The 27,975-nt window shown below is 43.5% G+C and overlaps 1 protein-coding gene across 1 annotated transcript in view; it reads right to left on the bottom strand.

Annotated features, from left to right (window-relative positions):
- Positions 1–27,975, bottom strand: part of Lmcd1 (LIM and cysteine-rich domains 1) — a 58,886-nt gene that overhangs the window by 21,078 nt on the left and 9,833 nt on the right. Inside the window, exons 2-3 of the mRNA NM_001008562.1 lie at positions 6,519–6,607; positions 1,029–1,284 (exon numbers count right to left, since the gene is read on the bottom strand). Coding sequence (NP_001008562.1) covers positions 1,029–1,284; positions 6,519–6,607 — 345 coding nt within the window. The remainder of the gene's footprint in view (positions 1–1,028; positions 1,285–6,518; positions 6,608–27,975) is intronic.

Raw genomic sequence — 27,975 nt, 5'->3', positions numbered from 1 at the left:
ATACAAAGTCACAGGCAAGCTAATGGGCACCAGCTTGGAAGACTGATGGCGTTCTCTAGCTTTCCTTTTGGTAGGGAAGGGTGATGGACAACCAGATTCTGTCCCACTTCCAAAATTTAATTAGGCCCGGCCACTTGGTAATGAAAACAGAGAGGGGGAGGGGTGAGCAAAAAGAGTATTGACCTGTGCCAAAACTGAGACCGGCCAGCTGTGGGGCAGACAGGGGGTCTTTGTAACCAGGAGGTTTTACAAGGCAGCATTCATCATGGCCCTTCGATGGCTGCCCCTGATTAGATGGGGAGCAAATCTGGAGCTTTCACCAGCTGCTTCCTGATAGCCTTAGCCAGCTCTTTATGACTCGATGGCTTGTGTCCCACTGACTTGTGAGCACCTCTTGCTGGCTTGCACAACCTAGGCGTGGAGGGCAGAGGGGTGTCTGAATCCCACGGCATGTCCTGGCTCTGCCGCTGCACTGATGTCATCCTCTGTAGCCAGCCATCAGTCCCTGCTTCACAACTTGCAAGAGCCATTCTCTGTTTCTTGTTGTGTAAGGGAATCTGCCTTGCTGGGTGATGGAGTTCTCAGATACTTAAGAGCTATTCATTCCTTATTCTAAGATTAACAGCCTTCTATGTCTGAGGAGAAAGGACGCTTCCTCTGTTTTCCCATAGGCTTGTTGAGGGATCCAGATAATTTTATATGGAAATAAACATCTTGCGGAGAATAAAGAACATTCAGAGAATCATGATAAATATCCCTAGCTCAGAAATGAGGAGCCTGAAAGACACAGTGAATGCTCCCATATAGAACTGGAAAGCCCTCAAGAGTTCATATGAATGCCTCACTCCATTCTGTAGGTGAGGAAAGGCTGAGCTCCAGACTCTCTTTGCTTCATTATTACCTGATCTAGGAGCAGGGCTGAAACTACAGCCATTCCTACCTTATCAATGAACTTCAGGATTCTGCGTCACAGCTCATACTTAAGAGGGAAGAAAAATAATCACTCGAGTAGAAGAAGATAGTCTTACCAGTTTCTGGGTGACTCCTGGGGGAGCCCACTCATAGGTGATAGTGTCAAAGGTGGGGTCTTTGCCAGTGGCAATGGGGTTGGTCATGATCATGCGGTTTCTCTTATAGATGCGAATGCCGTCTCCACCTTTCACCCTGGCAGTAAGAGTGGCATACTTGGAGTCCATCAGCAGGCGCCCAATTTTCCGATCATCCTCCAGGTCAGAGCTTAGGCAGTGCTCCTCCTGGCTGCATTTACAAGACTTGCATATTTTCCTGGGGAACAGTGGAAACAAGTGAGTTCATCCTCCAGAGAAGAGGTGCTTCGGCCCTAACAGTAGCATCTACTGTTTTGAAATCAAGCTCGAGTTTCACTTTATTAACCTGAAAAGGATGGCGGTAGAGTGACAAGGCCTTTGGGACAGAAAATGGTATTGAGGCAGCACACCTGTCTTTTTCTGTCTAGCATTAGGGAACTCGGAATGCAAATATCACTCGAGAAGTTTGTGTGCCATGTTGGTTGTAAACATGAGTTGCAGTTTCCTCTTGGTGGTCACTATGTCAAGTATTAATTTACTCAAAATGTGTGCTGTGGATTGTGGCCTGAATCTGGCCCCTGACTCCTGACTTCCGTTTTACAAATAAAGTTTTATTGAAACACAGGCTTTTTTTTTTTTTTTCGTTGCTTTGGGGCTGGAAGGGCACAGTTGAGTATTTATAACAGAGGCCCTCTGACCTGACCAAAATATTTATTACTTGGCTTTTTAAAAAATGTATGCTAAATTCTCTGCTCTTAGGAATCATTAAAATTGTCTCCTATGATTCATGAGCTGCATAAGTTCTGGTCGAAATTCTTCAGCATGCCCACTGAAGTGAGATATGGTGGGAATTTCGTTCAGATTTGTGGCCAGAAGCCAGGGGAAGGGAGTGAACTGAGTAAATCCTCCCAGCTGGGGAGATTGATGTCCCGGGAGGGTGGCTCTGACAGGGGCCCGGGAGGGAAAGATACATTCTGGGGAAATTTCAAGTTCACTTGAAAGCCCCGGTGCCTCTCTTTGACAATTAATAAAAGAAAGTGTTTGGCTGTTTTGTGTCATGCTGTTAGGCTTTAGAACTCCAGAGAGTTCTGTGGTGTGAGAAGAAAAGTGTTCTTTCCTCCCTTCAAAGGCCTGTCACCAAGGTTTGCTGTGCAATGTCTCAGACGCCCCAGTGCATGCAATTTAAGAGATTTTGAAAGAAAGTGGGCAATGTGAAGACCAACTGCAGAGACAAGGATGAAGCATCTTGAAAGAGCCTGCTTGCTTTTACATCAGGCTGTCAGAGGTGTCATTAGATTGTCCTACATCCACGGTCCTTTGACCCCATCAGGTCCCTTAATGGGTGGTTAGCAATGTTGACAGTTCTCATGATTATGGCTAGGATGCATGATGGCTCTGTCAGTTAGTATATAGAAGCATGGGATGTGGACAAAAGCATCCCACAGTTCAGGCTCCCTCAGTGAAGCATCATCAGCCCCGAAATCCCAATGGTGTGTATGTGGTGTGTGTGTGTGTGTGTGTGTGTGTGTGTGTGTGTGTGTGTGTGTGTATGTGGTTGGAAAGTGCATCTCATTTGAAGAGGAGGTTTAACTGGGATGTTCAAGGATCTCACAATCGGCATGGCAGAGGGAGAGGGAAGTTTAACACAAAGTAGGAGAAGGTTGAACTGCAACAGAATCATGGAATACAGGGGTACTTCTGCTAACCCTAACTCACTCCCAAATGTGAGTAGGACACACACAGATGAGGGCCCAGTGTTCTGTGGTCCGGAGTCTGGAAAACATTGAGGTGAGAAAGGCTAAATTAAGCCCTAACTTTTGTTTAGTTTCAGGTTGTGTCTTGTGTGGCATGATGGACAGAATGTTATCTGGGGGTGCTTACATCCCGAGTTCACATTTGGTAGGCTGACATGTGAGAAGAGTTAAATCTATGGCTCAAAGGATGTATCCCAGCACCATAGGAGACAAAGGACCTTGCAGGCATTGCAGGATATATATGAGAAGTCTTTTCTTTTTGCTCCCACAGAAAGGAGTCCTCGGTTATGTATAAGTGGGCATCACATTCTCAGTTCATTAGACTCTCCTGCCTCTGATTTTGAGAGGCAGGCTGGGAGGTTGGTGATGGACAGGGATAATTGTTTTCACTTGAGAGATGACAACAGCAGACAGAAAAGCCTAGTGTGGGACACTGGAGAGCCTTGACTATAAGCACTTTCTGATCCATTTGATCCCCTGATCTCACTATAGCTCACAGGTGAAACTGGACATGGAGGCTTCTGTGGGCTGTGTTAGTTAATGTGGGATCCCGTGATGGTACCTAAGCATGTGAGATGAGGAGATGTTAAGAAACAGGAGGATGTTCTTTGAGATCTCTTCCAAATAACTTCTCTTGATATTCATGCTCTTACTGCTAGGCACATTGCTGCACTGCATCAGATGAGTAAGAAGACACCTTTCCTCTCTGCCTTAACTCTTTTCAGGTACCCACATTGTGAGGGGTGCATTCTCATCCCCAAAGAGCACAAGTGGCACTAAAGTGGCAAATCCTCTTCTCTTTGTGGATAACTGGGAATTGTATCAAGTTCTATATTAGTTAAGTCCACTGGTTGCAGGCTTTCCTTCCAAACCTGGTTGACTGAAGTTCAGTTATGGATATATCTGTTGGGATTTGAATATGAAATACCCTCCTTAGGCTCATGTGTTTGGACAACTGGCCCCAGCTAATGGTGGTACATGGAAGGTTATAAAACTTTAGGGGGTAGAGCTTTGCTGAAGGAACAGTGTCACTGGGGAGGACTTTAAAATTTTATAGATGGACCCTACTTCCTGTTTGCTGTCTCCTCTGGATTGCTGATGCAATACAACTGGCCAGCCTCATGCCTCCACTGTCATACTTTTCCCACCAAGATGGACTGTATATCTTCTAGAACTCTGAGCCCCCAAATTTCTTTTTCTCCTAAAGTTGCTTTAGTTGGGGTATTTATAATAACAACAGAAATTAAAGTAATACAGTATTTTCAACAATCTACTATGAAAACTGGGACTATATGGGAAGTGTGCAAACCTCCCACCCCCATGTTGGGACATCACTGCATCAACATGGGTTGAACGTAAGCTCCTGGTATGGCCAAGTGCAGGAAGGCAGGCACACTCCGTGTAGGACCTCCAAGTACAATATATGTTGCTCAAGAAATGCACTTGGTTTTAAAACCACAGGCAGGATGGACAAGGAAACATAGGACTTAAAACAATGCAGAGGCTTCTGCTCCAAGGAAGCATGAGGAATAGGGACAGACTTGTTCTGTCTCCATAAACAACCAGACAAACAACCACATACACTACAGGACCCTGTTAGGGTGCTGGAGAGCAGCAGCCCAAGACTGAGCCTTGCTGAGGGAACATTTACTCTCTGTCTCAGCTACGGAGACGATCTAGCTGTCCACAAAGAGTTGAAGAGATTCCTCAGCATTGTCCAGGACCCTGGTGGAAGAAAGATAAGGACTAGCAGAGTTGGCGCGATAGAGAAGTTAACTTCTCGCAAGGCTACACAATCTTCTCAAATCATTAAAAATCATTAAAAATGATTGCTGCTGAGAACAAGTGAAGGAGGCAGTTTTTAGAGGATAAAGGCCTTGGTTGTATGACTTGTTGGGTCTCTTCCATGGGGAAGAACATGTATGCTCCTCTGAGGCTGAAGTCTCAGGAAATAGAGTCAAGGAATGGGGCAGTTTCAAAAGCTCACAACCCACCAGAGTGCAGATGTTTAAGATTGAGAGGCTATGTTTCTTTTAAGCCTAAGTTCAAACCAGTCCATTTAGTAAATTCATCCCAATTACCCACCTTCCTTGTATATATTCGCAAAACTGAGAAATACTTCCTAGTGCATATTGTTTCACTTTTTCAATAAGGAAGGGTTTGCTCATTATTCAGTAGGCTGATTTCTTTTGAGATGGGGGCTCATGTATAGCAGATATTTTTTCAACTGCAGTCTCATCATAGAGTCAGCATCTTAGGAAACACCTCGGGAAGTTTGAACCATATTAAATGCCCAAGCTATGATAAGACATGAAGAACAAAAGCTCCTGGTTTGCTATAGAGTTCTATGGAGTAGAACTCTATACACCACTTTGTGGTGGCAGAGGCAGCCATCGGGTTGTACCCTGTACCACTCTAGAGCCACCATCCATAAGGGTGTTGATGTGAAGATTTCTAGGCCATTACGCTTACTGGCAGCCTCAACATTGTTTCAGAGACCTCTGTGATAAAGGACGAAAGGCAAATTCCAGTACTGTAGCTGGACCGGACACTCCTAATGTACAGATGTGAATCACAGGTCCTGGTCTTCCCGTACTGTGGACAGAATGCCTTTGACAGCCTGTGTGCCCGTGTGTGTGTGTGTGTGTGTGTGTGTGTGTGTGTGTGTGTGTGTGTGTGTGGTCAGAGGACAACTTTTGCTGTCGATATTCTCAGGTGCTGTCTTTCTTGTTATTTGAGAGAAGCTCTCTCATTTTTGCAAAGAAGGTTGTGCTGGAATTCGTCAAGCCTAGCCTGGGTGGTCAGCAAGCCCTAGGGATCCTCCTGTCTTTGCCTCCTCAGAGACATTTGAGTTGGGGAAAGGAAGTCAAGCTCTCATGATGCAAGGCAAGCACTTTGCTGACAGAACGGTCTTCCCCGCTCTACCTTTGACCACACCTAAGTTTAAAAAACCCACCCCAGAGACGCTGCTGAGGTAAGAGCAAGTCCATCTTCAGACCTGAGAGGGGATGGTCGTTCCCTAAAGGCATCTCTAAATGCATCTTCCTGTAGTTGTCGGTTGTGGCTTATATGTAAAATCTCTCCAACAGGTTCATGTGTTTGAATACTTGGTCCCAGTTGGTAGCTGCTTTTATAAAGCTATAGATGCTTTAAGAGGTAGAGAGCCTTGCTCGAAGAACTGGGTTCACGGGAGTGGGGCTTTGGAGTTTTCATAGGCCAGCTCTACTTCCCATCTGACCTTTGCACACTGTCCCACTAAAATGTGAGGAGTACCAACTGCATACTCCTGTCACCATGGATCCTCCTCTTTTCCATGGCAGATGGTATCCCCTCCAATTGTGAGCCAAAAGAAAACCTTGCTCTCTTAAGTTGCTTCTTGTCAGATGTTTAGTTACAGCAAAGCAAGCAAACGAACAAACAGAAAAAAACCAAACAAGCCAACGACAACAAAAAACAAAACAAGGGTATAATCCTTGCTGGACCAGATACCATTTACCTTGCTATGGTTTATGTAGCACAAAGTATTTTTCCTTACGCTCCTCAAGATCTTTAAAACATCCACTCATTCCTGAATTAGGAGATGCAGAGGCTCTCATTCCCCAGCTGCCCTTCCTAGCCCGAATCCTACACAATGTCAGCAGAGAGAACCACCCACGTTTTTGGAAAGAACAGTCAGGAAAACAAAAGCAGACAGAGTCTCCTTCACCAAATCTATTACCTCCATGAATGCGGCTCGAAGCCGGAGCACATCCCCTTGCACCGCAGACAAGCCACTCCTCTTGCGGACTGCTGCTGGCCCAGGGACATCTGGAAAAGGAGACAGAGAGAGGGTGTTTTCCTTCACACTGACCTCTGAGAGACTTGGCATAACAGCAAAGGGACTGTGTGGGGGCTCAAAGGGCTCCTGATCAATATGCTGCCACTCACTGTTTACTGGGAAGAGAGAAGAACATCCGGGAATGGGGCCATGGGCAGCAAGTGTTGAAGGGTGCGGCCCTTCCTAATAAAAGCTCAACTGGGGCTCACCGCCAGGCTCCAGGGCTGTCTCCAAATGCCAGGGCTGTCTGGAGAGACTTCTATGAGGGGTCATGTGCTCTTCTCCACACCTTCACTCCTTCTTTGAACTATCTATCACTAGAATGGAATCTTCCAGAGTGTCTCTTTTCCTCCATTGCCTTCTGATTTATTGGTAGTATGTGACTGAACCAACACTACTAGCACATACAAAGGAACAGGCTCCCAGACATTTATGACTCTGAGAAAGACTTAAATATTTTGCTAATGCACCCAAAACAACCTCTCAAGTATTTGAAATCTCCTTTGGAGGCAGGGCAACATAGAAGGCAGGTTTTATTATTCAGTACAAAGCCACGGGAAACATGCCTGTATTTTGCTGCTACAGATGCTTTGGTTAGATCCAGTAGCTCTCATGGTGTCCTCGAACCAGCAACCTTACCCATAAGCACACAAGAAATGCAAAAATCTCAGAGTCTAACCTGGCTCCTTTTCATTAGACTGCTCTTCAACAGAATTTCCAGAAATGTAGTACATTAGAATTGGAGAGGTGTTGGGTTAATGACGGATCTGCAGACTGAGAAACTTAACCTATCTTTCTCCATAGACTGGGGGAAGGGAAGACTTCAGAGAGGTGTGTGCACCATCTTGTTCTCATCAGAAGCAGGGCTCACCCTGTTAGAAATGTGAAGGAACAAGCCCCTCATTTTAACAAAGGCATGAACGATGGCATAGCATTTACTTACGTCTACTCTATGTCATGCATAGGGACTTTAACATTAGACTCTGTGTGCCCCAAAGGATACACAAGCCAGGGGCCATAGAGAGGGAAGCTCATACTTTTCACTCAATTTTGCAAACTGCTGCTGAGTAAAAGCAAGGGCTTGACCATTGAGCCAGACTGCAAGTCTAGCTATGCTAACTGCTATGATTTGGACATAAACGTCAGAAATATGGAAGAAGGTGTCTGTTAATAAACCCTTATGGGAGGAGCAAGTAGATCACCTGGGGATTTAGACCGTGAAGGTTGAATAGAGAGAAAATGGAGAGAAGCCTGGCAGTGAGGAGAGACTCGGAAAAAGCAAATGGTAGAGTGTATTCTGTGGTATGGTAATCTGAGTGTGTGTTAGGGGACATTTCTGGTTCACTCTGGTGTGTGTGTGTGTGTGTGTGTGTGTGTGTGTGTGTGTGTGTGTGTGTGCTGATTTCAGAGGACCAGGGTAGGTATTATTCCTTCTCAGGCACAACCCACATTGTTTATTTGAAATGACCTTACCCTGTCCTGAACTCACAAAGCAAGCTGAGTTGTCTGCCCAAGGTATCTGCCTGTTTCTATCTCTCTAGCTTTGTGTTGCCAGCATGTAGCAGCACACTGGCTTTGGCTTATGTGGGGTCTAGGGATAAAACTCAGGTTCTAATGCTTGTAAGTTAAGAACTTTAGTGACTTTTCTATAGCCCTCTATTTGACTTGCTTTTAAAAGACGTGTGTGTGTGTGTGTGTGTGTGTGTGTGTGTGTGTGTGTGTGTGTGTGTGTGTTGGGGGGGAGTGACCCTACCCTCATTGCCAGTGTTAGGACTCAGCACAGTGATCCTTCACAATGTCTTTCTCGTGCAACCAAATCTCCCTGCAGTGATGCCTAGCTCCATCCTTCTCACCCGGTGACTACCATTAACAAAACAGTTACCAATCTGCTTTCTGTTTTATATGCACAGGAATGGGCAGTCTAGTGGCAGGTGTTCAGAGGAGAGATTTTTATGACCCCAACCTCCTGAAATGGGTCTTACTATTTGATCTATTCTGGCCCCAGACATGAGATCCTCCTGCCTCAGCCCCTCCGGGGTTAAGATGGCAGATCTCTGCTAAGTGTGAGACTGAGGTAGCTCAATCTCCCTAAATTGGAGACCATTTTCCACAGAGAGAGCTTTGGTTTGGTCCTTAAAGCTGTTGACCTGTATCTGTTCTGGCATCCAATTCCTCTCCTCCTTGAATTATACCAGTTAAAATAGAGCAATCTTTCCACCCTTAACATTTGAGTGATTCCAAGTTTACTTAATTCAAGAATAAGGCTTCATTGTTGGAGTATTTCAGGTAGCCCTAGAGGCCTGGAAACAAGTCATCCTCATAGAAGCATTTCGTAAGTGGCCCAGCAGGCCTGAGCAGAACTGATCTTCTAATGAGGGGCTATTTAACCTTCCTTCCAGAAGGGAATTAGTTTTAAGGATTGATCTGGAGTTGAGCCTCAGTGTGGCTGCTGGCTCCTGTTTGGTTGAGAAACAGTGATGTAAGACAGTGCTGCTCTTCAGGATGTCAGCCTGTGATGGGGAGACCAGCCTCACTGTGCTGGGTCTGGCATTTATCAGCTATGTGTATGACTGGATGCTAGCCATTGTTCTGCCTTTGTAAAACGAGAAAACCACCTGGGTGGGGCTGCCTGGCTTGTGTTCCCTGACAAGCTCGTGGGAGAGATGTTACAGAGATGTTAGTGTAGCAGCAAGCCGGAAGTGAGGAGTCCATAACAAAGTACAAATGGCAAGCCAGATGTGCAAAGACTTCTGACCTTTGAGGTGCCAGCCTGTGCTAGATACAAGAGAATATGAGAGTGGGACCCTGTTTCAGGGAGAAGGGCCCTGGCAAGGGGTCAGGCTGGACTGGATTTTAACACTTTTGTTCCTCTCTTACTGTATAGGGTGAATGGCTGGGCTTGTCATATCACTCTCTTACAGACTCACTGGGATAACAGGAACTTAACCTGCCTCGTGGAGTTGCTAAGAAGGTTAATCAGAAAACTGCATGGAAAGGATTTAACACACAATTATTATGCACTGGGTATTAGTTATTGTTATTGGATCTTGTGAAAGACCTTGAATTAGTCATTCTTTAGTGTCCTTGGGGACTTCTGGGAAACTCTTTTTGGAAGGGCACACTCCATATGTTGTTTACTCTCTTTCTTCCTTATCTATGTGTTGCCTTTCTGGTTTAAAAGTAAAACAAAGGGGTTGGGGATTTAGCTCAGTGGTAGAGCGCTTGTCTAGCAAGCGCAAGGCCCTGGGTTCGGTCCCCAGCTCCGAAAAAAAGAAAAAAGAAAAAAAAGTAAAACAAAACAAAACAAGAAAACAACACAAAATAAAAGATACTACCAATACATGCTCCATGCTTTGTGATTAACTCATTAAACAAGGCTGATTTTAGCCTCTGTCCTTGAGAAACTCTTGGTTTCATTCAGTTTCTATTAATTAAATTTGCTTGTTGATGGTCTCAGACATACATATTCAATACACTGTCATTACTCTTGCTACCTAGCCTCTCTCATTCCCCCTCCCAATATGTCAAACCACCCTCCTTCCCTATAAATCTGTTTCTCACATCACATCATTTCATTTTGTGACCTACTGAGTTTCAACCAGCGTTTACTTATGTAACCATGGTTTGGAGCTATTCATTGGAGCCTGGTAGGTACACAAGAGAAAACAGTGACACACGACTTCTAGACTCTATCAGTAGTTGCTAGTTCATATAGAGGGTCAAGGCTCCATGAGCCCCTCTCCAATCCAGAACTGACCTCCGCTAGGCTAATATTATGCAGACTCAATGTACGCACTGCTGCATCAGACCTGATGAACTCTTTTCAGCAAAGCTGAAAGGCTTCTTCCTAACCAAGAAAGGCCACTGTTTTCAGGCAAGTGATGATGGAGGAGCTTTATCCTTGGGCCACACAGTCACAGTTGTAGAGGTATAAAAAGCAGAACTTAGCAACCAGCCGCTAGTGGGCCAGTCTTTGTGACTAAAAAGTTCTAGAAAAGAAAAATAAATGGACTTGCAAGGGAGAGTTACATGTGGGGAGTCAGGCCATGCACACAACTGGTTTCCTGACTGACTGTCCAACACAATACACAGTCACTTGTTCAGAGCATGTCATTCTCGGAGCCGGGCAGACCCAAGTATCTTCAACACAGAGAAAATGATGGCCTTGTTGACTGAGGAGTGGGGATGGCAATTAGCCAGAAGCAGAGCTCCAAAAAAGATCCGCTGGTTTATAAACAGTACAGTTCTCTGATGTAGATGCTGTTGACGGATGGCACCGTGCCTCCCAGCCTCTCCCAGTAGCTGAGAATAGAAACTTCAGGGAACCATCACTCTAATAAAGGTTTCTTAGAATGCAGTGTCTAATCTGTTGTTTTCTTTGGAATGGAAGAAAATGCATTTGGACAATAGGTTCTGGCTCTGGTGTAGTAGGATGTGGTACATGCAATGTAATGTCTTAGAACTGAATTGCTCATTTCTTTAAAGGACTTTGGTTAGTCTGGTAGCACTGACAGTGTATGGAGCAAGAGACAGGCTAGGGATTTTAGTCTCTTGTAAGCATTTGCTTTCTTGGTAAACTCCTAGAGGAAGTCTCTTTCTTATTATCTCTCTGTGTCTCTCTCTGTCTTACTGTCCCTCTGTCTATGTCACTGTGTGTGTGTGTGTGTGTGTGTGTGTGTGGAGAGAGAGAGAGAGAGAGAGAGAGAGAGAGAGAGAGAGAGAGAGAGAATACATTTGGAGGCCAGAGGTTGACATTGAGTACTTTGCTCTATTGCACATGACTTTATTTCCTGAGACACTGTCTATCACTGAACTAGTAGTTCACTAATTGAGCTGTCTGGCTATTGATTTCCAGGGATCCTCCTTTTCCCACCCTTCCCCACACCAGGGTTACTGCAACACTCTTCATTGCCTGGCTTCTATGAAAGTGCTTATGATGAAAACATAGGCTCTCATACTTGGCACTTTATGGTCTTCACCACCTCCTCTACTTGCCAGGAATTGTCTCAGTGACAAAACATCACCAGGAACAATGTAGAGTTGAGAGGAATAGGAATTTAAAGGGGAGATTGTAGTGTTGAATTCAGAATTAATGTGGGAATTAGAAAAGAGGTGTCCTGCCCATTCTCTTTCTTCTGTGGGACTCATGTAAAATCAAAAAGTTGCTTTTAAAGTGAGATACATATGTACCATTGCTTAAAATATTGTTGAAATGTTGGAAATATGACATAAAGATGGCTGACATAATCTTCCAATGTTATATAATGGCAGGACGACACTGGCAATTAGCTGTCCTGCCTCCTGTATCATTCAGAGACAGTTATTTCACTCAGCACTAAGGCTCAGTGACCCTGCATGCTGTCTTTTAGTTCTTGGCATTGGCAGTCAATATCTCTGTTTTTGAAACTTTCACCACTAAGATTAGGATTTATTGCCTTGGAAGGCATCAATGCATAAACTAGTTTTGTAATTGGTCATCCTTATTGTCCTAACATTAAGTTACCTATGAAGAATTGGTACCTTAAAGGGTTCTGAGCTGGTCCCAATATTTTACAGGTTCTCTCATTTATGAGTAGGAAAATCTCTTGATTATATGACAGTCATAGGCTTAACATTTGACAGTGGTCTGTTAGTGCTAGCACATGCCCTGTGACTACCTTGAGTAATATCTTCCAAACAGATGTTGGATTGTGATAGGACATTTTACAGAAAGTCCTATAAACCTAGGTGATTGAGGATTACTGGTTAACCAATTAGTTTAGCAGTGAACAGGGAGTGAAGTTGGAAATAAGTGGATCAGGGTGAAGTTATAAGATAGTCCAGAAAGAGCCAGTATTACATTCTGGAAAAAATCTTAAAACTATCCCACTACTATAAATACCCCGATAATAATAGCTTTATGGTCCACCAAGTGACTTCACTTCCTTAGTCATTCTTTCTGTTAACAATTAGGGTCAACCTTTGAAGACTGTTATTATTTCTGGTCAATAGATGAAGAACAACTTGCCCATTCAGAATGGTCTGGAATATAGCTCTCTAGAGGTAGAAGGGGCTTCTAAATCTATCCCCATGCGACACTCTGTTTTTCCCAATGATCATGGATGAAGCTTATTGAATACTTCTTTGTCCCAGGCAAATGCTTAGCATTTACATACTATAATACTTCATGTAAGAATTCCGTGAACCCTATCAAAGAGATACTTTTTATTACCTTCATTTCTAGATGTTAATACTGAGGTCCAGACATATTGAGTCACTTCTCGAAGATCCAAGAGTCTAAGTGACTGAGTCATGATGTTGTACCAGGCAGGTTTTGTTTTAATGCACACGTTTAGCCAATCTGCTATAGAGTATTCCATCAAAATTATTGTACTTTATACTTCACATTCCTTATCTTGCTTTGTCTTTATAATGATCTCAGGAGGAAGCTGTTTTCCAATTTTCTCATGAGGAAAACAAGTCCATATAAACTGTCTTACTTCCTAGGACATGGTTCACACTTGGATTATAAGACTCTAGATCTAACTCTCTACTGTATCAGAAGTCTCCAGACTCCAGGCAGCTTCAATTGAAGGCGTCCTTGATTCTGGGAATCTGGGTATAAAAGGAGGGAACACACGTCTGTATGATCATGAGGTTCTAGGAATGTTTGAAAAATGAGCAATAGGATAGGGTTCAGGTCCAGTTTCCTTGACCTCAAGATTTCTATCATCTACTCTTGATTTGATCAGTAAACCAAAAGATGTTCAAGGTGACGGATAAACTTCAAGTACAGAAGGGAAGGTAACAGTCAGAGGAAGTGGATCAGAACCATGGGTCACACATATTCTGCCCTTTCCTAGAAGCTGGGAAAAGCCCCAGGCTGTTAATACTTAGCATAGCATCATAGAGCTGTAGCTTGTTCTGGACTCAAATGATGGAGATGATGGTTTGGGGGCTAAAACTACTAAAAACCTACTGTTCAAAATTGTCATCACTTAATGAAAATAAGAGGTAAATAACTTCCCCCTAAACCAAGAAGGAAGTAATTTCTGGGTTTACCTAACTCTTAGGCTCCCAGGAGGTTGATGGGGTTCATTCCACAAAATTTAAATATATCCATTTTTGTTTCTATTTTCTGTTGCAGCTCAAAATCTTTTGCTATTCACCTGGGCCTCTAGAAATCCTCAATGTACATTCTACGCCTTTTTCCCGCAGAGTTATATAACCTGAGACCTCCTGAGAGTTATATAACCCTCAGAGACCTTCAAGCTCACAACTGGTTTGGGTAGAGCTTCCATATTTCCTATAATAGCCAGAAGTAATAGAAGTTTGAATAAGTATTGATATTCCTCATTACCTGTTCATACTATAGCCATGGATTCAACCAATCTTGGATAAAACATATTAGATAGAGGGTTTCATAATATGGCTCAGTGGTTAAGAGACAACCTTCTCTTCCAAAGGTTCAGTTCCTGAATCTACATGGATGCTCACAATCATCTGTAACTTCAGTCCCAAGGGATCTGATGCTTTTATTGGCCTCTGAGGGTACTGTGCACACCTGGGGCACAGACATACATACAGGCAAAACAACTACATACATAAGAAATAACACTGGTGCTAAGGGAGGGGGAGATGTGTTGGATCCCAGGAGGCTTTCTGGCTGCCTAGGCAGGTCAAAATGGTAAGCTCTAGGTTTAGTGAGAGACCCTATCTCAAAAGATAGGGTAGAGAGTGATAGAGAGACAAGTCAGTGCACCCATGCACCCATTAATCTCCACACACGCCAATAGCACATATGGAAACACCAACATGTGCACATGCAAGTACATACATGCAAACCCATATTTCTGAGCTGCAGATTCAGTTTACAGAAGTCCCTGGGTCCTATTCCAATATAGGTGTTATATTGTACATGCTGAAAAAACTAAGCACTCGAGAGGTAGGAGCAGCAGGATCAGAAGTTCAAAGTCATTCTGAGGCATGAGAGGACTTTTGAGTCCAACCAGAGCTAAAGACTTTGTAACAAAAATAATAAAGTAATACTTGGAATGCAAGAGTTTCCCCACATTATGAGAAGCACCATCTGACTTTGACCAACTGTAGCTGGTGCACAGGATGATTTCAACGCATACAAAGCAACCGAAAAAGAGGGAAAACAGGCTTTACCCAGAAGCCCAAGTCAGGCATGACAACCACCAGCTCTGTTATCCATCAGTTGTGATCTCAATCTGTTACTTCAAATAAGATTTTAATAAACAATACACAAAGTTTTCCACCCATAGAATTCTAAGCACTAGACCAGCAGAGCTAATCTTAGTTTGTTTAGTCTGTGAAGTTTCATCCTCACTACACAATTCAGTGAAAAGATATCAGGATTGCAGGGTTTTATTCTCATCCATGCTTATCTTGATGAAAACTCAAAATGGCCAGTATGGAGACCATAGGAGGCCATACTTGCACACCAGGGAAGAGAGAGAGGGAGTAGAGAAGGAGGAAGACGGGAGGGGGAAGGAAGGAGAAAGGGAGGGAGAGAGGGTTAAAGGGAGGAAGGGAGGAAGGGAGGAAGGGAGAGACATAGAGAAAAACACATAGAGAAAGGGAGAGAGAGGGAGAGGAAGAGAGAGGGAGAGAGGAAGAGAGAGGGAGAGAAAGATTGATGCAAAGAAGGCCCAGAATGCCTGTTATGAGTCCCATAATAAAGATGAAGCCTTTGACACTGTCTGTGTAAGACTCAGCATGGCTCTAAAGGTACAGTGTGCAGTCATTTCTATGATTGCTTCCCTGTCAGGGTGGAGAACTTTGGTCAGATAGTCACTCAAGTAAGGGGAAGGAAAGCAGCAATTTCTATGCACCCCCTTATCCACTGTCATGTTCTGAGACAGTTACTTCAAGGCCTGCTGACTAGTGGAACCCTCTAGAATACACCCTGTACTTGTCCATATTTGGGAAAACAGGATTCTTTTGGTCATGGCCTAAAGCTCTTTTTTGGGGATTTCCCAGAACCTGGGGAGGTGAGTGAGGAACAAAGCAGAATGTGAACAGACAGCAACAGTTCTCGGTTTGACAGCAGAAAAGGTGAGGGGGGAGAGAGAGAGAGAGAGAGAGAGAGAGAGAGAGAGAGAGAGAGAGAGAGAGAGAGAGAGAGAGAATATTCATTTTGCAAAAAAAAAATCCAGATGCAAATGAACATTGTTATGTATGCTAGTCTGTCCCCACATTCCTAGGTACCCTACCCTACCCTTGGTCTGCTCCCACTGGGGCACAGGAGGTCTGCCTGTGGAAGAACTGACCAGTTCTTCAGAAAAGAGCAAGACTATACTTCCAATACAGACAGTGTGCTGTGAATGGTTTTATCATCACTATCTGCTGCTGCTGCTGCTGCTGGTGGTGGTACTACTTTGGGTCTTGCACTTTGGAGGTAACTTACTTCTTATTTCAGTGGTTGGGACACTGGACAGAACTGAAGTCTAGACTTTTGTTAAGATCACTGAGGTTCTTATGTAGGGGAGTGAGAGAAGCCTTCTCAGTCAGACCATCCCCCCCCCCCAACACACACACACATTGCACTTCTTAAGAAAATAATAAACAGCAGTGGTTCACCATGCAGCTTGCAGACACGGATCTCATCTGAGCCCAGGTTTATTATCTCCTAGATGGGTCTCTCATCCTCTTCAGTCTAGAGCTGGGGAGGTGTGTGTGTGTGGGGTCACTAACCTCAGAAAGGGCAGAGGTCTCAGTCAGTGGTAGCCTGAGGGGAGAGGAGGAAGCTAGCCAGCAGCATTCCAGGGAAAAGGAAGGGCGTGGTTTCCCTGTGTTGGAGGACAATGACTGTGTTTGGCACTTAAACTTGCAAGCTGGATCCCTGTCAGGAAAGGTGTGAGTGTCCTGAGATGACAGCAAGCAAAGTCAGACTTCCTGAAAATGTGCCTTTCAGGGGAGGGCAGTCCATGCACTATGAGTGACACAAGGAACTTAGATTCAGCCTCACTGAGAGAGAACCGGCACATGGAAATTGTGTGTACATCTAGTAATGTCTACCTGCTCACACAACCCCTTGAATATGATAGACTGAATGCTTGCTTAGCCAAAGTAGAAAGTTGTATATTTGTTTTCCTTTCTTTCTATTCTTTTCAATAATTTCACTATTATTAGGAGATGGGAAAAATGATAAGACCTTCATCCAAGGTTTGGCAGTTCCTACAAAGTCCTGAGATGAGAGACATTAAGGAAGAAGAAATGTTTCAGACAGATAAGTCCTCTCTCCTCTGTCTTCAAGAGAGCCCTTGAAAGTACACGCCCCATATGTGGTCTCCATGTCCTCTGAAGGTTTCGAGATTGGGGTCACATTGACAAAAGCTTTAGGGCAAGGTTCAAAGTCCCAACTTATAGGTTTGAGAGATTCGTTGCTGAGCGACCAGCTGAGTGGGGACAGTATGTGGAAAATCTAGGAACTCAGTGGTCCAAGCCCTGAACACAGACAGTTTTGTTTAACTTTCTATTGGCAGGGTGCAAGCTATGGAGATGGGGGGAGAAAGAAAGCCAGTCTCCTTGGCTGCCAGCAGCTTGCTGATAGCCCATGTTTACACATTGCAGTATCCAAAGCAGGCCCAAAAGTCTTATTCCTGAGATACCCCACTGTATTGATAGGATAAGGTTTATAAGACTGACCTCAGATTTTCCTTTGGCCTCAGCTGCCTTTGAACTAGCTACCCATGCTGCATAGGATAATATGAAAAGAGAGATGTACCAAGCATAGAGGGTCCTCTCATTGGTACCATCCTCATCTTGTACCTAGACCAGTGGTTCTCAACCTTCCTAATGCTGCAACCCCTTAATGCAGATCCTCACTAAGACAGTTGTGGTGACCCCCAACCATAAAATTATTTTTGTTGCTACTTTATAGCTGTGATTTTGCTACTGTTATGAATTGCAATGTAAATATGATTTGCAGATGTCTTAGGTGAGCCCTATGAAATGTCCTTGTATGGGGTTTGCAAAGCTAAAGCAGCTCAGGTTAGACTCAAACTCTGTGCATAGTGGATAACTTTCAACTCCCCTTGCCTCCTCTCCTGAGCTGTGGGACTATACGTCAGTATCATCTCTCATGTTGACTGTAGCATAGGGAATCGAACCCAGGGCTTTCTGAGTGCTAGGCAAACCCTTTACTAACCGAAATGCTATATCCCTGCCCTCAAATGCCCCAGAGGACTTTATTTTTAAGAAAAAATTTTATACTATAGTCCCAGCTGGCCTAGTCTATATCCAGGCTAGCCTAAAATTTATGCTAATCTTTCTATCACAGTTGTCTCATGAACGGGATGACAGGTATGAGATATCATACCCCACTTGGGAGTTTGTTGTTGTTTTGGGAAGTGCTGGTGATTTGAATCCAGGGCCTCATGTACACTAGGCAAGCCCTCTACCAGGGATCTACAACCCTAACCTACATCCTCGTGTTTTCTAATGGATCCTTTGAGACACTCCCATTCCTAGAGGGTGGGCATTGGCTAATGAGGGGACTCATGGAGGTGAAAGCTAACCTCAATTCTGATCAATGCCCAAGTGCTTCCTCCTCCCACAGAGCCCTTTCTTAGGAATCTTTTTCTTCCTTCCTTATGACCTGTAGCTTTGGGGGCAAATAGAGCACAGCTATATAACTCTCGCTGTGAACCAGAAGTTATCTGACTCCCTTGAGACTCTCATCCAAGTAGCTTGGAGAAAGTGAAGATAAGAAAAAATAAGGTTCTTTTATGGGATCCCTTCCTCCCCCACCCATACTTCATAAATGAGAACAAGCTGCTGGTGTTCCTGGGCCTGATGACTTCAGGTTACGCATGGAGTCTAATTCATTTCATGCTTCTTAGATTTCATCTCTTCATAAACTTGGTTTCCAGTGTAACCTGTAGTCTTAAGGTTATCCCTGCTCATTATACCTTCTAGCTTGGTGAAACACTTGTAAATTCAGTACAGTGCTATCTTAGGAATTTAATTCTATAAGAATATAATTTTGTGTCTGTGCGTGCATGTGTGTGTGTGTGTGTGTGTGTGTGTGTGTGTGTGTGTGTGTTCTAATTTTCAGAGCAACATGCTTCTATTTGGCATTAGCTTAGGAAAGAGGGAGTTGGAGAAAATCAAACAGGAAGGTTTTAAATCTTGTCTGTCTGAATCTTAATATCTTGAAAGGAAACATGCTGTCTAAATGTGTTTTGTGGCCCAGTTATTAAAAAGTCTGCAGGCTTCACTACGCAAATGCCTCCTGCTAGGAACCTCGAGCTTAATTGTAAGTTAGCTCATTGACAATAGAAGCATATGCACACACACACACACACTGAGAGAGAGAGAGAGAGAGAGAGAGAGAGAGACAGAGAGAGAGAGAGACAGAGAGAGACAGAGAGAGACAGAGAGAGAGAGAAAGCTTAAACCAACATCAATGCCTCATTGACAGAATAACAGTGTTTCAGTATGCTGCCTTTAGTGAGGTGTTTTTCTGGTTTCAAAGGGCGCTCTTCTCATAAATGGCTCCTCTTTGCTGACATTAAAAAAAAAAGAACATTAAATACAGCTTTTGAGCCCTAACATTTCTTCCTTCCCTTGACTTCCCCACTGCATAATGGCCTAGTTGTACACTAGGTAGAGTTCACTTCTGTATGCAAGAAAGCCATAGATCCTCAGAGCTGAGAGGGCCTAAAGGAGTTAATAGGCCAATTTTTTTCTAAGCCAAGTTTTATAAAACAGAAATTAGACCTAGGCATGGTGGCTCATGCCTATAATTTTGTAATCCTGTACTGAGAAGGCACAGGCAGATGGATCTAGGCCAGAATGGTCTATATAGGGAGGGGGTGTCTATGTTTCAAACAAACAAAAGCAAAAGAGCTAGCTTAGGGGGCAACAGCTTTTGTCACACAAATGTTCTAACCTGAGTTAGATTTAACCTGAGAACATTCTTGGAGTCCCTGATGGAAGGAGAAACCAACTGTCAAAAGTCTTCCTGTCTCTTACATATGTGGTGGAGCATGTGCATTCCTGTACATATGAACATATGCGTGTGGGAGTACACACACACACACACACACACACACACACACACACACACACACATACACACACACACACCAAACATACCACAACTACAATGTACTTACCCACCAGTACATCTCTCTCACACACACACTAATAGTGATAAATAAAAATAAGTAGAAAATAAAATCAGTGAAAAACAAAAGGCCAACTGCTTAAACAACCAAGAAACAAACATTAAGTGTCCATTCACTTACAAGTAACTCACTGTGGAGGCCTAACCCTTGAAGCTCACTAGACACAACTTAAATGATTAAATGACAGACCAAAACTGTAGTTTTGGCCCAAGAAAATGTCACATGTAACTGTCACATGTTCTTGGAGAACTTGACTTTTGCTTCTTTATAGTGCCCATCATGGTGAACGCTAACTTTCTGTCGACTGTGACAATCTTTAGCAATGCTTTCTGCTTGGTTGCAAGTTTTAAGAGGGCAGACTCCAGCCAGTGCCCCGAACAACCTTGTACCATGTACCTTGCACATAGTAGCTCCCTAAAACACACACTGGTTTTGATAGCCCCTTGATAGCATCTTCAGTTTTGTCCTCTGTCTTTCCTTCTTGGCATCCAAAGCTAATGGATGAGATGGTCCTCAACTGCAGTGTTAGACAGTTGTCCCCTTCTGAGCCCTACTGAGCTGCCCCTTCTCCTCCCAGGTTACACCACCAGCCTTCCTCCCCTACTGGACTCTATCAAGTGGTTTCATATCTCCCTTGAAGCTTTTCCCTCTAACCTCCTCAGTTGCTGGACCCTGAATATAGACAAATGGAACTGTCCCTTATCTTCTTTTGGATCCTGATCCCCATTTATGGTGTCTCCATCTGTCTAGGTACCTGGGTCTAGTGCCAAATTCCAGTCATCCACTCAAGGCCAGTCAACTTGGAAAGAACTGTTCTCCTTGTTTCGGAGTTGGAAATTTCCTTACAGGGTGGTCCATTCTACTTCATGCCATTTCTTGAATGCCCAAACCCAAGACTTAAGAGACACTCCCTGGACAGAAAGGCTCCATTCCATTGCTATCTTCTGGAAAGTGACTCACAGGAGAGGGAAGAGGAGAGCACATTTCTGTAGTGAGTCTCTGTTTCAGGGTTTTCCATGAAATAGAATATATACAAGTACCGGGAAACTGTGAAACCCCAGGCCAATCCATGAGCTTTGTTAAGCTGTGCAGATGTTCCCTGGCATTTCTGGTCTTGGCGCGTTACTTTGGAATATCTCTTTATCAGCTCCTGCTGTCGGCTGCTCATAGAGTGCTGGAGAAGTTCTGTGCATGTTGGAGCTTGTGGCATTGAACATAAACTCTGAACACTATTTGTGCCACCTACGTAACCCTGGCAAGCACTTGCTTCTCTTTCAATCTCTGATTTTCCATTTTAATTATACTTTCGTATTTTTGGACACAGGATCTCATATATCACAGACTAGCTATGTAGCTGTAGGTGACCCTGGACTTTGGACCCTCTTCACCTCCTGGACATTGGGATTATGGGTCTGCACCACCATATTCAATTTTATTATATGTTTTGTGTAATAGTGTTGAGACTAAAACCTAGGACCATCCATGTATGATAGTCATGCAACCCTACTACTGAACTAATCCCCGGTCCTTTTCATCTTTAAAAGTGAATTATAGTCTTTATCAGCTCTATGGGGTGGATGTTAAGAATTACACATGATAATATGTGTAAGATGTTTTGGAAAACACAAAGTGTTTTGGCGATCAGGGAGAAATCAAACATCGGCTGTTTACAGAACCCCATCTTCCTTCTTTGTGGACTTTGTATTCTACATACCATCTGTGTGACTAGATACTTATTTATAGTCACACACATCACTTTTTGAAAACTTGTTTCTTGAAAAATAACTTTACCCATGAAGTGTATTTAAGATAGAAAGCGCCATAGACATAGCAAAGGGAGCTGGACGGCAGGTTCAGTGGTGAAGAACATAGGCTGCTCTTTGAGAGGACCTGAGTTTGGTTCCTAAAACCTACATAGAGGCTCACAACCATCTGTAGCTCCACGTCTAGGGAACCCAACTCTCTTTTCTAGCCCCAGGTGGGTACCAAAATTCAGTGATATTCAGACATACAGGTAGACAAACCACTCATATAAACAAAATGTAAACATAGATAAATCTTTCTTAAGATATACTAAATAATGAAACAGCTTTGTTAAATTCTGATTATATGAAATTACCTTCTGAACACTTTGGGTCTATGAACTGTGATTTTAACCTGAATCTGGGTTAAGTGTTTGAGAAGTCAGACATTTTAGTACTGGAAGGAGATTTTCTCCCTGATAGACTCAGAAGGATTTGAGATCTGAAAAAGGAGGTAGGTTTTGGCCAATTTCATCTCTATGTATTGACTAAATTCAACCCATGACCAAATTCATGACCTAGACCTCAGAAATTTGAAAACACACTAGGAAAGGAGGGAAGAGGTGGGATTGAATTTCCTATCCCTCACCTTTATTAATGATTGAGTCTACAACTGAAGCAACCATTTTATCTCTTTGAGCCTTAGATTACCCTCTTGTAAAAGCAGGCGCTTGAAAAGATAAGGGAAACTATGACCTGCTACAATGCATGGGCCATTGCCTATGCTGCACAAGAAAGGCCAATAGACATTAGGCAAGAACAAGGGCTCTGATTCCGTCTTTCACATGGAGAGGAAGGCAGGGTTGAAGAGCCTGGGTCCTGAGGAATAAGAGATGGCTGATAATAAACTAAGAAGGTGGTTTGGTGACATTTATTTACCACTAAAGAGAAGGGGGCCTAGATTATGGGAGGCCTGAAGTAAAAAATGTAGAAAAAAATAGAAAAATGAAAGTAATAATTTGTAGCATTTAAAGGTTTTTGGTCTGTGTGTGTGATGGATGTTTATGGATTTGTGTGTGTGTGTGTGTGTGTGTGTGTGAAAGAGAGAGAGAGAGAGAGAGAGAGAGAGAGAGAGAGAGAGAGAGAGAGAGAGAGAGAGAGAGAGAAAGGTAAGAAGAGAGAAACAGCACAGAGGACAGAGAATAGCTTACAGCATCATTTCTCAAGTACTGTCCACCTTATGTTTGAGATGGGGGTCTCTCACTATCCCCCAACTTTCCAAGTGGGCTAGGCTAGCTGGCTATCAAGCCCCAGAGATCCAGCTGTTTCCACCTCCCACGTACAGAGAATATATGAGCATGTCAACATCCCTGGTCTTTTTTTAAAACATGGGCTCTGCAGCTTGAACTCAAGCTTTCACGCCTGCACTGCACCAGACAAGTGATCTCCACATCCTACACTTTTTAAAGTAATATTTTAAAACATCAACTAAGAGAACTTTTACCCAGCAAATTTTTAATTGAGTTATCCATGCTTTTAAAATACTATTCACCATGCTCAGTGTGGTATTGAAGGCTTGGATAAAGTTATAAAGCACTAAGCCACATTGATACTAAGTTGTTTTTTTTTTTTTATTTAAGGGTGGAATGCAGGCTCAGACTCTTCATGATAAGAAGAAATACTATGATCCAGAGACTTCTTAACATCTCTTGCACTTCAAAGACTCTACAATTGGCAGTGATTCTAATGTTTCCCTAAGCTTGTCAAGGTGGCTACAGAAAGACAAGCGTCCACAAATCCTCACAGATGGAGGTTTTCCACTGGCCTATTTTGGTATAAATATTCATCAAGGGCAGAAAATTAAACTAGATATGGGTCTGAGTTAGAAGTGGTTTGGCCTCAATTTCAGCCAGCCTTCAGTCATCCCTCAGGAGGGCCAGATCTTCTGAGATGTGACTGCTGTTGTTTGGAGACCGGGGCCAACTGTCTCCCCAGCCTATGGAAATCCCTGGTTTGTTCTCAGGGGACCTTTGGCTGGGAGCGGGGGTTGCTGGGTTCACAGGAAGGCCCGGTTCTTTGGAAACTGGAAGTGTATCAAGGTGTGGCTGATCTGCATCCTGTAAGGATTGCTTTGGAAGATAAGTTTGAAGGATGATACACATTTGTAAAAAATTCTCAGTTTGATTTGGTATGCCTCTCACTTTAGTTTCCTTTAGGTCTTAAGATGTCAAGGGCTGACATCTAGGTGTCTATCTGCCTCTACTCCTGCATCGTACTCCTCCTCGCTGTCTCTGGTTTTGGCTCATCAATGTAAAGGCCTATGAGTCAACAGCACAGCCACATGGGGCCCCACGGAGGAAGAGAAGGGAATGGTCTTCGTTTTCTCTTCCATATCTGTATCATACCATCCACTCTCATGTTCTATTTTCCTTCTTAGCCACTCAAGATGACTGTGTCTGTCTGGAGAGAGGGCAAAGCTGCTGTTTCCTTACTCTACTCATCTTTTCTTTACTTCCTGCTTGCCTTACTCTCTCTATTCCATCCACCATACCGCCAAGCAGCCCTTCCTGTATGCCTCAATAACAGGGAGCACACAGAGGGGACTGAGGCCAGGTGGAGGATTTCAGCACAAACAGGATATTGTGGTACAGGAATTAAAGCAAGCAGGACAACAATGGCAGCTGTCCCTGGACCACTCTGAAGGTAACACATGTGCTCAGTAGGAAAACAGATGGGAGTTAGGAATTCAGAAGTTTGTCCTGTTCCGAATTGCTGGCCTCATGGAAGATGGGTGTATGGAGAATAAGGTCCTCAAGCGGGGGTGCGAGCAAGAAAGTTCTGTTTGTGGAACCCGTGGCAGATCATTCAGAGGCTGGATACTCTCAGGTACATGACTGAAGAGGGACCACCAGAGACATGGTAATTCTGGACTAACAGAAGCGAGCTCTAAAAGCCCCACCAGCAACTCCTTGAGACAGACTTCTTTAATGTGGCATCCACCAGGCTGCTACAAGCATGGAGCCATCAGTCCCATTGTCCCTTGATCATCCATTCGTGGATCATCTTCTTTACATTTAAATACTACCTCTTCAAACCTTTAGCAGTACTTCAAAGTGAAATTTATACAGCCTTTTCCCATGTTGTTGTCTGGGTGTGTGATACACACGCATGTGTGTGCACGTGTGTTTGCTATGGTTTGCGTGTGGATGTCAGGGGACACTTTTGTGTATTTCTCTTCACTTTTCACCGTCTTTGAGACAAGGCCTCCTGCTGTTCACTGCTGTATTTGCTAGACTCGCTGGGCAGTGGGCTTCTGGGTCTCCTGGATCCAACTCCCACCTTCCAGAAGGATCACGGTGATCGCACCTCTGTGTGCTACCGTGCCTGGCTTTAGAGTTTAAAAATATTCAAAAATCTCAAGTATTCCCTTCATTGCTTTATATGCATATTCCCTAAAACCACTATCAGATAAAATGCAGAAAGCCCACATTCCACAAAGTTCCCAAGTGCCCCTTTCTTGGCAATCACCACTTTTTAGAAAGATAGCTACTATTTTGTCTTCTGTCCTTGTGGGCTTCATTTTACTCTGTTCAGAACATTATACAGGAGAAACTCTGTGGTATTATGTAATTTTGCCTGTTAATTCCTCTGTTCGAAGTGTTTAAGATTACCCAGGTGGTTGAATACATTAGATTAAAAAAAAAACTATTTAGCTTCTGTTATCTAAGTAGCCATTCTCATGCTGACGGGGATTATAATTGCTTACAAGGGCTGCTGTAGATAGAAATCTTTCCAGGCACTCTTGTCTAAGTGTTTATGGTGGATACCCATGGTCCTTTCTCTTAGACATATACATAAAACTGTTACAAGGTAGACAGATATTAAATCCCACGAGGAGCTGCCAGCAGCTTCTAGTTGTAGTATCATATTGTAGTCTCCCTGGAAACGTCACGTGACTTCTAGTTGCTCCACTTCTTTCCCAGATTTGGTAATGTCTGCCTTAATTTTAGCTTTCCACTGAGTATCCAACACAATCTCATTATGCTCTTCCTCTGTATTTCTTAGAGAAATAATGATGTCAACCCCCCTTTTTCTGCACACACAAGTTATTTAGGCCTCTTCTGTTGTGATGTACCTGGTCCAACCTTCGTTTTTCAGGATTGGAGACATGGCTTAGTGATTTAGAGCAGTTGTTGCTATAGCAGAAGACCCAGACTCAATTCTCAGCACCTACATGGTAACTCCCCAGCTACATGGAATCCCAGCTCCAGGAGATATGATGCCCCCTTCTGGTCCTTGTAAGCACCTGTATGTGCATAGCACAATACTAATATGCAGGTACCTATAAACATACTTAAATAAAATTTTTTTTTAAGTCGGCCATCAAGAATCAGTTTGTGGAAGTTATCTATATATTCTGGATACAACTTTTTGTCAAAAGCATCTATGTGTACAACACTTGGAAAACTTTCTCTTTGTGAACAGACTTTCACCTTTTGGTGGTGTCTTTTAGTGAAAGCAAGGTAGTTTTGACAGACAGCTCTCTTATCTTGATCATGGTGTCACTGTTCTAAGAATTTCAGATGGAAATAAACTATGACCATTCTGCAACAAGCATGAAGTTTCGATTCCTAAGATGGGCTTGGTGGAGCACGTTTCTCAGCACTGGGGAAGTGACGACAGGTGGATTCCTGTCGCTTACTGCCCCACATTGTGTCCATGCATACACACACACACACACACACACACACACACACACACACCCACACCCACACCCACCCACACACACACACACACACACACCCACACACACCCACACACACCCACACACACGTGTGCTATTGCTACTACAGTGCTTTAATAAGATTTCTTCTTTCCTTTCTCAGTCTTCTCAGGTTTTGTGTACACAGCTTCCCCACCTTTTTGTGAAACTGGGAATAACAGTGTTGAGCTTTCTTAAGTATTACCCAAGGGTGTGGGAGGTTTTTTTCTTAGTAATTCACTGGCACTTATGGTCCTCTGTTTAGCTTTTCCATCACAAAAGTCCTTTTCCAAGAACAGGATTGTCGGTGATATATAAGCACATGAGGATGGATGGAGAGAATATTCTTCCCACACAGAAATGACACAACTCACAAAAGTGGTCTCTGGATCAAACTGAAAGTAGGTCTGGGGCCCATCTCCCTCAGCTGAGGACTTAGGCTAGGACTCCAAGAACTGGGAAGGGACCCTGGAAATGAAGCCTCAGCTTCCACCTGATCAGTGTGGAAGACTTGACAGAAAGAACTAGAAATGGACTTTCAGGAAACAACTGGCCATGCAGTTTTGAGCTGACCATGGAAGCAAAGAGAGCTGCTGGGAAAAGGCTGCAGAGACACAGATTCTAGCCCAGGAGAAGGAAGAATTATTGAAGGATTAGAGATGTTAAAAAACAAACAAACAAACAAACAAACAGATCTATTCAAGAGGCGAAAATATTCTCATCACTGCCCACTTCATTCTGCATTGAAGGTTCTGGCCATGGAGGTTAGAAACAAACAAACAAACAAACAAACAAACAAACCAGTGTTTTGCTTTGTTTTTGAGGCAGTGTTTCATGTAGCCCAGGTGGACCTCAAACTTGCAATTTAGTTGAATTTCACCACACCTGGTTTATGCAGTGTTATGGATGGTACTCAGGGCTTTATACATGCAAAGCAAGCACGTGGCCAACTGAGCCACATCAGTAAATGCCTAGTATCTGATTTCTCTGTGTCCTTTTCCTCCTTCTTGTCTCAGTGCTGGGGATGAGCCCAGGGCCTTGTCTATGCTGGATAAATTCTCTCTCATTGAGCTACATTCCTGATCTATTAGCATGTCTACGAACTAGCTGTGGGATCTTGAATGAGTCATTTGGCCACGCTGGGTCTATGACCTTGCCCATTCAACATGAAAGCTGAGACTCTCTAAGGACTTTTTGATCCTCCAAAAATTAATTTTAATTGTTTAAGTGCAGAGCACAAGCATTATTCAAATAAGAATACACTGATTTCCCCTGTGATGGTCCTGGCTCTGGGCCCTAGGAAAGGTGGAAAGGTGGAAAGGTGGAGGCAGTTATGAAAAGCCTAATTAGCTACAAATCTTACTCTGGAGCTGTGTTTTCCTCCTGGGCTGTTGGGGCCTGCCGGCTGTGTGGGAGGATAGATGAGTTTCTCCATTAAATTTTGCCCTTTCTTCAAGTCCTTGCAAATATAGTTATGATGACAGTATTTTCATTTTCCACAAAACTTGGCAGCAAATCATTTGAGGGTTTTCCCTCAGGTCTTATAGTCCCACAACACTGCATGTAACAAAAATCAAGAACAGTCAACCTAGCGACTTTTTTGATATTCAAGCCTTGTAAATTTCATTTGGCTATGCCACCTGCTCTGAACTACTTCAAGAAAGAATCCAGATTTTCAGAGCCAGTCAGAAATCTGAAGGAAGAACTATGTGAAA

Source organism: Rattus norvegicus, chromosome 4 (assembly GCF_036323735.1).
Source record: "Rattus norvegicus strain BN/NHsdMcwi chromosome 4, GRCr8, whole genome shotgun sequence".
Taxonomy (NCBI): Eukaryota; Metazoa; Chordata; class Mammalia; order Rodentia; family Muridae; genus Rattus; species Rattus norvegicus.
The sequence above is the reverse complement of the archived record's forward strand: the minus strand, read 5'-3'. Positions and strand labels throughout refer to the sequence as shown.